The 13,009-nt window shown below is 36.3% G+C and overlaps 1 protein-coding gene across 2 annotated transcripts in view; it reads left to right on the top strand.

The window, feature by feature from the left end:
* Positions 1–13,009, top strand: part of GRM8 (glutamate receptor, metabotropic 8) — an 838,387-nt gene that overhangs the window by 558,464 nt on the left and 266,914 nt on the right. Inside the window, exon 8 of one of the 2 annotated variants that reach the window (XM_011995930.1) lies at positions 5,379–5,450. The exons of the other annotated variant lie outside the window; for it this stretch is intronic. Coding sequence (XP_011851320.1) covers positions 5,379–5,450 — 72 coding nt within the window. The remainder of the gene's footprint in view (positions 1–5,378; positions 5,451–13,009) is intronic. 2 annotated transcript variants of the gene reach the window in all.

Consider the following 13,009-nt stretch of genomic DNA (forward strand, 5'->3'; position numbering starts at 1 on the left):
AAGTTTCCTTTTTCCACGTTTCTGACAGCATTTATCTTTCATTTTTTTGATAATAGCTATTCTAACAGGTGTGTAGTGATACCTCATTCTGATTTCAATTTGTGTTTCTCTGAGGATTAGTGATGTTGAACATTTTTTTCATATACCTATTGAACATCTGTATATCTTCTTTTGGAAATGCCTAGTCAGGTCTTTTGTCCATTTTTTAAATTGGATTCTTTGTTTTCTTACTATTTAGTTGTATGAATTTCTCATATAATTTGAATATTAGCCCCTTATCAGATATATGGTTTGCAAATAATTTCTCTCATTACGTGTTGCCTTTTCATTTTGCTGACTCTTTCCTTTGCTGTGCAGAAGCTTTTTAGTTTGATGTAGTCCCACTTGGTATTGTTTAATTTTATTGCCTGTGCTTTTGGTGTTCTAGCCAAAAAACTATTGTCAAGACCAGTGTCAACGAGATTTTCTCCATGTTTTTTTCCTAGACTTTTAATGGTTTCAAGTCTTGCATTTAGATCTTTAATCCATTTTGAGTTGATTTTTGTGTATGGTGTAAGATAAAGGGCAAATGTCATTCTTTCTCATGCAGATGCTCAGTTTTTCAAACATAATTTATAAAAGAGACTTTCTTTCCTTATTGTTGAATATCAGTTGACCATATATGCATGGGTTTATTTCTAGATTCTGTATTTAGTTCCATCAGGGTGCTATGCCTTTAATGTGTTGCAACTCTAGAGTCTATCATAGACCTAGAGTATAGGAGAAGTAAACAAATCTTTGATGAAGAAAAGAAAGTCTATTTAAATGAAGCATTGTTTAATGCTATACACCCCTTCCCCACATACATACCTTATGGCAAGATACAATTTGCTTAATGAACACCCTCATGCCATTATAGTAGTTATCTTGTTTCCAGCTGGCTTACAACTTGGACCCCTCTCTGAAATTCTGAAAGTCAGTGTGGAAACTTTAGCCATATTAAAACAACAACAACAACAAGAAAAAAAAAAAAAACCATCTACACAATAATAGCGATAACCTTTCTATAGAGCTGAAAGTTAATCTACCTTTGCTTCTCTGGTGAGCCATGGTAGGTTCCTGAGCAGGGGAGCATTGTAATAATAACAGTGTTTTAGTATTTCTTTTTTCATTAGACATTAAAAAAAAAAAAAGAGAGATAGGATTTTGCCATTTGCCCAGTCTAGTCTCAAACTCCTGGACTCAAGCAATCTGCCCACCTTTACATCTCAAATTGCTAGGATTACAGGCATAAGCTGCCATGCCCAGCCAGGAATATTTATGTGGGACATATCTAAAAAGTAGATTGTCTTGAAGAGAGAGCAGCTATAAGGTGGTCAGGTAGGCATGAGGTAAAAAGGACTAGGACCCCAGTGAGCATTTTGTCTACCTTTGCAGTAGACATGGCAGATACCAGATGTATATTAAGAATATTGAATAATGGAGACCATTGGAAATAACATGTGAAGAATACACATAATGCTTTTTAAAACCAAACTTACAGTATCTTATATTATCTGTGGCTGTAACTACTCATGTTCACTTTTTCCTTTAGCGTGAAGTATTAGTAAAGGCAAAACATTCTGCATTCCAACAGTTGACCTACTGTAATGATCATTTTATGTGCTAACGTGACCAGACCACAAGGTGCCCAGGTTAAACATCATTCTCAGCATTTCTATGAGGGTGTTTTAGGATGAGATTTACCTTTAAATTGGTAGACTGAGTAAGGTAGATTGCTCTTCCTAATGTTATGGGCCTCATTCATGTGCTTGACAGCCTGAATAGGACAAAATGGCTGACCTTCTCCAAGGAAAGCTTTCTCCCAACCTTACTGACTTCAAACTGGGACATTAGCTTTTCTCTGCCTTATGATTTGAACTGAAAAATCAGCTCTTCCTGGAACTCAGACTTACTGACCTTTGAACAGGAACTATACCATTAGCACTCCTGAGTCTCTAGCTGGCCAACTCACCTTGTAGACCTTGGGATTTGTCAGTCACTATAAAAATGTGAGCCATTCCTTATATCAAAATAAATTTATTATAAGGAATTGGCTTATTGGTTCTGTTTCTCTGGAGACCCCTGATTAAAACACCTATACTATAGATTTTTAAAATCTACTAGGCAATTTCTCTCAGGTTCACATGGATATTGAAACAAAGAGAAAAATTCAGATGTTACTTGCAAGCATAGTCTTCCTATTAAATAAATTTTCCATGACATTAAAATTAGTATTAGCCATGGCGATTATGTGTTCTTTCCTCTCTTAAAGTAATGGTACTTTTATCTAAAATTCATTTCATAATGATATATTCAATGATTACTTGAGTCTTCTTTACTTACATTAATTAGGCTTTAACAAACCAGACAGCCCATAAAATAATAAATAGCTTGAAATTAACATAGTGAAAATTCATTTAAAAATCTCTTGGTTTCTTAATTTACTGCTGCTCCTGAATAAATATGCTCAGATATTTTTATTTTCCTTTAGTGTGAATCATTTCAACTTAAAGATTAGACGTTTAAATATTTTGAGACTCTCCAATGTTTTCCAACAGTGAACAATTTTAAAAGTTTCACATCTCTTAATGACTATGAGTTCAAATAACACATTCATGATAATCTGTTAGTTTAATATACATACATGTTAACATATATATATTGAACTAACATTTTAACTAATTACATATTAGTTTCATATATATTTGTTTAGACCTGTGCACAAATATATGTATGTACACACACACACACACACACAGATAGGCTTGTCCACACATAGATCTGTGTATATTCTGTCTGTAATGATTTCAGGTAAACAAATATATTTAAGTGGAGATAAAATGTATGTTTAACTAGTGACTTACATAGCTACTCTTCAATGTATGGCAATCATAAAATCAACCTCAGCCACAGTGGTATTGGTGATTATGATAATAAAACTTACATATGTAATGGGCTTAGCAAGTTTGTGCAGCAAGGAGATTGGCATGGTGGCCCATGGTATCCTGCAATGCTAGGATTATATTTGTAAGAATAGCAAGTCAGCTGTCCAGATGGTAATTATAGCAAAGTAAGAGCAGACTTCAACTCATAGTCTCAGGGCCACTGATCAGGGTTGCAAGAATATAGGAAACATATAATAAGAGGATTGTAAATGTCCTGACAGCCTGACTTAGTCATTTTCTGGTAGTATAGGTAGACAGAAGAAGTTCAGTTCTTCCCGGGCCTGAGGAAGTGTTCGTGAATTTGCAGATAAGGACAGGGTCTGTGGTCATATGGTTCATAGAGTGAACTGCTGATAGCCTTTGGTAAAAGCTAACGTAAGAAAGAGGTGCTTTGGTGGCCAGGTGTGGTGGCTCAAGCCTATAATCTCAACACACTGGGGGGTCAAGGCCAGAGGATTGCTTGAGCCCAGCAGTTTGAGACCAGACTGGGCAACATAGCAAGATTGTCTCAACAAAAAAAATTTAAAAAAATAGCCGGGTAAGGCAGAGCACACTTATAGTCCTAGATACTTGAAAGGTTGAGACAGGAGGGTCACTCAGGCCAGAAGTTTGAGGAGCTGTGATCATACCACTGCACTTCAGCCTGAGTGACAAAAACGAGACCTTGTATAAGAAACGAAAAAGGTGGTTGGAGGTACTGTGCTCTGAGGTTTTGTTTCTGACTCATGTGTTAAAATGTCTTGACCTGGGACCTGGTTTAGATGAGGATTTCCATGGAAAATTGACTATTCCTTTGCAGATTCTTATTTATGAAACTCTCCTTGGCAGTCTTCTGTCTGGTTTGCATCTCAACTTTGACTTGTGCAACCCCATACCCAAAAATGAAAACAAGCTCTTGATGCTTCAAACATGTGTTTATTCTATCCTATGCATCTCTGTTTTAGTGAATTACAGCACATCTACCTTCTGATCTGTCTGAAAGCCTAGGATTTAATTCCTCCTTTTCCTCATCCCTGCTAGTACTACTGACATAGTCCTATACTAATCTTCTTGCTTTAATTCCTTTTCTGCAAGGCGTCTAGTCTAATATTCTTAAAACTAGATTATGCCTGATTGAAACTCCTCAATGAATTCCCAATATACTAGGAAAAAAATCGAACTTGTCTCTTACTGACATTGCCCTGATCAGACTCCCGCAGTGTCTCATTTTCCTCATTCCCACCTCTTCATTCCTCCAGCAACAATAACTTTCTTCTTGTGGCTTGAACGTGCCAAGTCTTTTCCCAGCCTCGATCCTGTATGCTTGCTATTTTCTCGGTCTGGAATTCTCTTCCCCTTGTTTGCCACATGACTCCTTTTCATTCTTCAGGTCTTTATCACTCGGCATTCTGTGACAGATAACAGAAACCACTCCACTTTCATCAGAAGGGCACTTAACATGATAAGTCAGTGCTTACCATTTTTTAGAAGGTCTTTGGAATAGCTCCTGATGTGGAGCTATTCCAGACTCCAAGAACACCATCGCAGAACTGGCCCTCTACATCTGCCTCATTGGGAAGCTGGGGAGTTAGGAGGCTCCCGTCCCAACTGCTGGCTTCAGGGTTGTACTACTGTAACCATGAGCAGGGGATCAGGGAGTGGGGTCAGAACTATTACCTTCAGGAACACATCTTATGTGCTGTCTGACAATAAGGAGGCTGGACTTCTGTGCCAGTGAAGTAGACACCTTTTCTGCCACTGCGTCGTCTTTTCTACAGCTTAGTTCTGAATCAGTGCTTCTCATGAGTATATCTGGTTGTCTGTGTCTAAATCCAGATCCCTAGCTGCGGAGGAGGATATGAAACATAGCTTTCAGCTTTCCAGTTTCTGGAGCACAAGAAGGTATGCAAAATGAGGTTGAAACAGATGATGGTCTGCTAGAAGGCCTCCCCTCATTCCACCTGTCCATCCCATGAAATCCTATTATATCATCCTCTTTATTCCCATAATAGCAGTTGTTATAATCTCTATCCTTTTTAATTTGTTTTTCATTTGTATACTGTCTGAGTCTTCCACTGCTGGACTGTAAGCTCCACAAGGCAGGGGGCTTTCCTAACTTATGCAGGACTTGGCATGTGCAAATGCTAGCACAAATGTGTTGTTGAATTGAGTTGAATAAATGAATAAATAGAGCCTACTTATTATTTCTATATTCACTAAAGGACACTCATTGGTCTCTGACAAGATTCCCTTTTACTTGGGGTGACCCTATAACTTGTTGCTCAAACAGGGACACTTTGGAGAGAGAAATGGGTAGCATGATTAATAATTGTACTAAGACAGAAGGCATGAAATGGGACTGTCTAAAGCAAACCGGGCATACAGTCATCAACTTATTACAATCTCTATTCTCTGACAGACTCATCTTCTTAGGTTGCCTCAGAGGGATCCAGATGTCTCTACCCTGGACAACTCTTTTTACTCCTTCATTTTTTCAGTCGTTGCGTAAGAATTTTAGTTACATGGACTATGACAACAGTTTCATACTTCTTGTGGGATTTCTAAAACTAAAAAAAATTCCCACAATATTTTACTATCTAGACTATTTGAACTTGATTCTAGATCTTGTAACAATAAAAATCAAAAGCAGGGTTCTAGTGTATGGTTTTCCAATGTCATTTTAAGTAGGTTACTCAGCAATCACTGGGAGAGTTTACTAGAAACAGATTTTTAAAAACATCTCTGTTGGAGCTACTGATTTCTTTAGGGGAGCTCAAGAATCCATTCCTTATAAAACTACCAGTGAGTATGGTGCATGGTTAGATTTAAGAACCATGAGATAAGAAGCGTCTGAGGCCCCTCCTATATTTGGTACAAGGATTAATAAGTACCTTTAACATATATAATCATTGGCATTAACTATGGTAAAAGCTATAAATGATTCAGCAGTGGGAATTGACAGGCTACTGTGCTCTGGCGTGCAGGATGTCTATGTGATGTGATGCATGTGTTTGCAATACAAGGCAGCCCACCCCCAACCTTCCGGGCCTGCAGCTGAGATCAACTGTGACTAACCTGATTCCAAAACTAGCTGACTCATTTCATTGCTTCCTGTTTCTCTTATTATACTTTGAAATGTTTTCAGTGAAGAGACTAGCACTCTGCCCAGTGTACTGTAAGTGCTTGGTAATTATTGGTTATATATATATACATTTATTAAAAGAAGGAAGGAAGAAAAGAAGGAGTGGAAGAGAAGGGGAGAGGGAGGAAAGGAAGGAGGGATCAAGTAATGAGGCAATATGGTAAATATAGTAGAGAAACAAATTTACTGTTCTTTATCAGGATGCAATTTTAGGAATTTAGGATTTAGGAACATAAACACAAAATATATTGGGAACAAGACAAAATTGTGTCCTCTGTTGTTTCAGATGACTTGTTAAAAACTGAAGTTTTATTGCACTGGTTTTTACACATCTGAGTGCTAAGGTAACTGCTTGTTTGACTGAATGTAACTTAAAAACATATGTAATTGACATTGTTTATTTTTGTAAATGATGTAACAGGTTGATGTGAGAATGGGCTTGCTCAGGGTGAACTAATTTGGGACTGGAGTTTGAGAGGGCCTTTTATCACCCTCATCAAATTGTGTAATTTATTTTTTTCAAAATATTAAACTTTAAAATATAGATTATAACATTTATTTTAGGGTTGTGAGAATATGAGAATCAAGGGATCTAATGAATGAGAATCATTGTTTTGAGAATCAATGAGCTAAGGAATGAGAAAGTTCTAGGAAATATTTTAAAATGAGATATTTTAACGTGAGGTATAAAAAAGATTACTTGCCCTTTTCACTGAAACAGATTTTCTCAAAAATCATGAATAACTAGAATATGGAGGCATGCTGTATTCAAATCTGTTGCAGTCTTCAGCCTTATTTTCATTATATTGAGCTCTTGATTTCTTGATATATTTTAGGTCCAACATGGTTTCTTTCAGATACCAGGATCTGAAAGAGCTTTTTAATGAAATAGATTTTTAATATTCATTCATTGTCTAGATATTGTGAAATTGCTGTTGTTCTATACCAATCTTAGACGTAATACAACCTGCAGTTACTGATGTGAAATTGAATGGAGCAACTTCATTCTGTAAAGTTGAATCAGTGATTAAAATAACCCTATGAACCATCTGAACAGTGTGTGTGCATTGGTTCTGGTTTTCTTCTATCTAATTGTAGTCCCAATATCAGTTAACATCTTCCATCTCTCTGTGCAGTTATGCTTACTTACTCTGAAAAGATGTTATAGTGACTGGAAAAAGATCAGTTTATCCATCAATAGACCTATATCTCATATCTCCTAAAAATGCACTTTCCATCATTCTCTTTTGAGCCAATATTTATTATTGTCCCAAAAAATGTGCATTGCAACTGGAGAGATGCAGCCAGCTTAGGCAAGCATGCCTGTAGTGGGCTTAGGGCATTTCTGGGGCACTCTGTCTCTTTATCTGGAGCCTGGAAATGATTGTTTGACACACACCAAAGGGAGAACTTCATCAGACACTGAAAGTGGTACCTTGGAGTCTGCAAAAATAATTCCCATTGCTCCAGGGTTGGAGAAAAGTAAAGATGCAGAAACATAAAAGTCAAAATCAAAATGTAATAGAAAAATGAAAGAGGAAATAGAAGAGGAAGAAGGTGATAAAAATAAATGTATGAACTGCTTTTTTATTTAGCAGTCTTATCAAAATCACAGGGGATTTTTTTGTCTGTCAGAGTCTCAAATCCTTAGGCATCTCATGAAATATCATGAATTTTCAATGTGCTTTAAATTTTACATTTTTGAAAGCAAGGGAATTTTCTTACATACCGCATCAGTCCAGCAGATACAAAGTAGCACAACAGAACTCTTATAAGCTTATTTTTATCGAATTCACTTCTTATAAAAGCAGTACAGTTACAATTGAGGGAAATAATGGAAAATGGCTTTGCTGTGAATTTTGATGACTTTGTTGAATCTTTAAATCTAACCTCATTCCGTCTATCATTAGTCTTTTCCTTTCATGCCCTTTGATGGCAATCTTGTTTTACAGATGAGCCCATTAATTCACTGGGAGGTTAAGTAATTAGCTCTGCCTGGCAGTCAGGTGCAGGGTTAAGATTAGACAAAAGTCCCTCAGGGTCCAGTGATTGCTAAACTTTGAGGACAGTGACCCTCCTTATTATAAAACCAGACATTCAGAAATTATCTAACAGCTTCTTTTACCACATTCCAAAGAAAGTTTATTTACCTTTAGAGAGAAAGAGCCTACAATGGTTCTAAAAACTAGGTTGCTAGAAAGACAGTTTCTCCTCAGAAGCTAATATAATTTAGAGAGAATTTCTTGAGATAAATATAAATGTATTTCAATTTATGCAATGCCTACATAATTAACAAATAAGTAAGTATTTGTTTGACTTGTTAATATTCCAGGCACCCCAACAAGCTCTATTGGGGTTACGAAGGTATGCAATTCATAGAACCAGCCCACACTGAGTCATTCATTGTTTCGTTGTTTCATTCATTCATTATGACAGTCAATTCATTTATGACAGTTGTTAAATTAATGAAAAAGTAACTTCATTAGGAAATGTTTCACGGTCTAGATTGTATCATATGGATAAAATATTAACAGACACAGAAGTGTGAGTCCTTCCAGGTATAGGAAATAACATGACAATCTTCCTCCTAAACAAATCTCTGTGGTAGAAAGACACAGTAACATTTATTGAGTAGCATACGCACTGATATGCCTAGAGCATTTTGTAATATGAGTACATGTGGAAAGTAATTTTAATGTAAGTTAAATATTTATAAAATACATATTTAAAAGATAAGCATCATTTTTCTTCAATTTTGTGATTCATCTAGTTTTCTGTACATGGTAGAAAATAGAACAATTCTATTATATTCCAATCCTTCCTCCACAACCCTCTCAATAAAATTATAACAAAGAGCAAGCCACTACATAATTCCCCTTCCACTTACTATAGAAGAAAATCAACTCTTAAGATTAATTGTGAGGGTTTCAGTAGAGTATTGCCTAATTAAAGATGACCAGAGAAGCGGCAGCCTCAGAAACTCCTTTAATTTGACAGCCTCAATACTTAGCATGTTTAAGAGTAGTTCTCAGGGGTAGTTCCACAATCTAGTCCATTTGTATAAACCTTCAGAACTTCACTCAGACAATAGGAGTGTGCAAAGGAATAACTTGCTTCCATGAACAACACACATTTACTGCATTTGCTTGCATTGTTTCTCAGCTTTTTAGTAAATATTTTATTTCTGAAATGAAAGAACTGTTTTATGGAAAAATTCCTTCAAGATGCAGATTTCCGTGAAGTTGAGGTTCCAGCCATTGCAGTCTTGAGTATAATTTCCACCTGAAGGTTGGGAAAGAGCATTTTTGAAGAGATGTGAGCAACACTTAAGCACCCCTTCTATATTTTCAGCAAATAGTGTTTTTAAGGCTTCTTTGTTCTTCCCTTGTTAAGTCTTCAGATTAGTAACTGCTGATTAATGCCCCAAAGATAAGGGATTACAGGAAGATAAGTATTGCATACTAATTTCCCTAAATTTGGGGATGGGGAGAAATACAGAAAGATGTGAGTAAATGCTATAAACATTTCAAAAGAAAAAAAAATGACTCACAATGGGGAGATGTGTTAATGTGTTGTTCAGGCAATAAAAGTGCTTTACTTTCCTTCTTTTATAGTGTATATTTAAGGCATACAACATGATACTTTGATGCATGCATATTACATAGATATTTAGTGAAATATACTAAGGTCAAGCACATTAACATATCCATCATGTCACATAATTACCTTTTTAACTTTTCTATTTTTTGGTAGTAACAGCATCTAAAATCTGCTGTCTTAGCCAATTTCTAGTATATAATACAAAATTATTAACTGTAGTCCTCGTGCTGTACATTAGCTCTTGAGACTTATTTATTTCAGTTGTTTATATAACTGCAACTTTGTACCCCTTGACATGCACTTCTCCATTCCACACCCCCTCCTTGTCCCTGATAACCACTGTTGTACTATCTTTTTCTATGGGTTTGACTTTTTTTTAAATTCCACACATAAGTGAAAACATACAGTATTCGTCTTTCTGTGCCTGGCTTATTTCACTTAGCATAATGTCCTCCAGGTTTGTCCATTTTGTCACAAATTGCAGGCTTTTCTTTTTTTTTTAAGACTGAACAATATTCTATTGTGTATATGTTATGCATTTTCTTTATCCATTTATCCCTTGAGGGACACCTAGGTTGCTTTCATATCTTGGCTATTGTGGATAGTGCTGCAGCGAGCATCGGCGTGTGGATATTTCTACAAGGTGCTGATTTCACTTCCTCTTGGGTATATAACCGGAAGAGGGATTGCTGGGTCATATGGTTTCGCTGCCTCGGTGGGAAGCCCCCCATAGTTTTAAAGGCCTGTATTCAGTAAACTGTCTACAACAATCCCATCTGAGCCTCCTTTTCTTCAGCCTCTGTCTCTCTCTGCTTTGGCATTTTTCTTCTCTGTCTGCTTCCTTCCCACATCTCTTATCCATTGCCAGTTCCGTTTAGCCTCAGCAAATAAATATGTTCAAGTTTCTTATTTCATAAAAGAAAATAAAAATAAATAAATAAAAATATAACCTTTAAACCTTCTACCTCTCTCTCAGTCATAGAGAGGAGGCTTCCATGTGTTAACACTGCATCATTATCCTCAGCAAACTAACACAGGAACAGAAAATCAAAGACCACATGTTCTCACTTGCAAGTGGGAACGATGAGAACAGATGGATACAGGGAGGGGAACAACACACAATGGGGCCTGTCAGGAGTGGGGGGCGGGGGAAGAGAGAGCATCAATATCAATAGCTAATACATGAGGGGCTTAATACCTAGGCAATGGGTTGATAGGTGCAGCAAACCACCATGGCACATGTTTACCTGTGTAACAAACCTGCACATCCTACTTATGTATCCCAGACTTAAAATAAAACACATTTTTTAAAAGAGTTTTTGTTTCTTAAATTTTGCATCCAATTGAGTGCATCACTCACTTCATCCTACTCCTGGCCCTGTGTATCCACTTGTGAATTTCATAGGTAACTCAAGCTATTTGTCTTCTACCTTCAATCAAGCCTTCTTTCACACTGTTACTCCCTGTTTCTGTGAATGTCATCACATTTTACCTGGTTGTAAAAGCCAGAAAGCTGGCTTGCCTTCACCCTTTTCTTTATCCCTGTCTCGCCAACCTTATAATCAATGATCATATATTGCCTCTTATGGCTCTTTAATATCTTTCTTCAGAAATACTGTCTCTACTTAAGACCCTCCTCATTTCTTTCCTGAATTGCCAATAATTGTCCTGTAACTATTCTTTTGTGCTGATGTGTCCCCCCATCCTTCTCTGTTTTTTACATAGTTGTGGCCAGAGAAATTTTTCTAAAATGCAAATCTGATCATACATCCTTGACTACTTAAAGTCTTTCAATACCTTTTTATTGGCTTCACATAAAATCCAAAATCCTTAGCAAGCCGTATAAAAACCTTAATCATCTGGACCTACTAAGTCCTTCATTTTTATCTCTTGTCACTGACCAATTAAGACCTTTGCTGAAATTACCTTCCTTTGCAGAAAGGTAAATAGGTTATTTCTCACAGCGTTGGACCTTCTAATATGCTATTTCTTCTGCCTGAAATTCTCTTCCTTTAAAACTCAATTTATAGGGCACATTATCCAGGAATTCTTCTTGATGTTTACAGTTTCAGCTAGGCATTCATTCCATCTACTTCCTGTCATTTGGTACTTCCACTTCATAGCTGATACTGTTTCCTGGTTAGCCTGGTCTCAATGCTATGAGTTATTTGGGAACAGGGACCATATCTTTTAATCCTGTGTCTCTAGTACATTATATAGTTCTTGGAAGGAAGTAGGTATTTCCAAATGATAGAAGATATCAGTACAGAATATTATTATTTTCTCATTTTCATAATAATAACAGAATTCCCTTTAAAAATGTTTTAATGTATTCCTAATTTAGTATTTTGATGGATCAAGATTTGGCTATCTGCCTAGAAATAGTTTTTCTTGAATATAGTCATCTCAGTCCCTCCCCTCACTATCCCTCCTCTGTTGGAAAAGCCACCCCATCCATGCCATCCTAGTACAAACTGAGATGCTTAAAAATCACAATATTTTATTCAGAGGATATCTATGAAGCAAGATTGGGGATACAGGGAAGGAGTAGTTTAACAACTGACAGGACCACACACATTCTGTTTCTCCACTCTTAAGCTCAAAAACCCAGATACATGTTAGAATCAAGGCACGAGACAATTGTTGGCCACATTAAATGCCTCTGACTGGCCGTGGAGCTGGACAAGAATTGCATGGACATCTAGCCCAGACAAGGAGCCTCAAGAGACAAATATATCTAACTGACCTAGACTAATATAATTTAATAGCAAATGCATGAAAGCATCATTAAATATAACTAGTTTTGCCCAAGTAGAACCCAGAGGAGAAATGTAGATCTAAAATAAGACTTAGTATATTTCAACACTCAAGAGCTTTCTTGATCACTTAAAGGCATGCTAACAATTTTCCATACATATGACAGTTATGAGGCAATTAATGAAATACTTTGCAAATCAATTGCAAAAAAGAGAAGAAAAAAATTGAGTAAGTAACAGCTGAAGTAAAAAATGAAACTGCTATAAATATAGATAATAGCTTCCATTAAAAGTGTCTTCCAACATTGGAAAGTTTAATCACAGTTACACTCAAATCATTGGTTACACTCTATTTCACAGCTATCCAGCTTGGAGAAATCTATGCACTATTAAACATGATAGGTTCAATGTTTTTTATAATATCTGGTCAGCAGTGGAAAATTTTGTTAGCTAATTTCATTAACAAGTTTCAGTTTCATTTAATTCTAACAATAATAATTAAAAAGCAAGTACTATTTTTTAGATGGTGCATGTCTAATCTGTAGAGGGGGAGGAATTTTTCTAAA

This window comes from Mandrillus leucophaeus, unplaced genomic scaffold (genome assembly GCF_000951045.1).
Source record: "Mandrillus leucophaeus isolate KB7577 unplaced genomic scaffold, Mleu.le_1.0 Scaffold5, whole genome shotgun sequence".
NCBI classification, from domain to species: Eukaryota; Metazoa; Chordata; class Mammalia; order Primates; family Cercopithecidae; genus Mandrillus; species Mandrillus leucophaeus.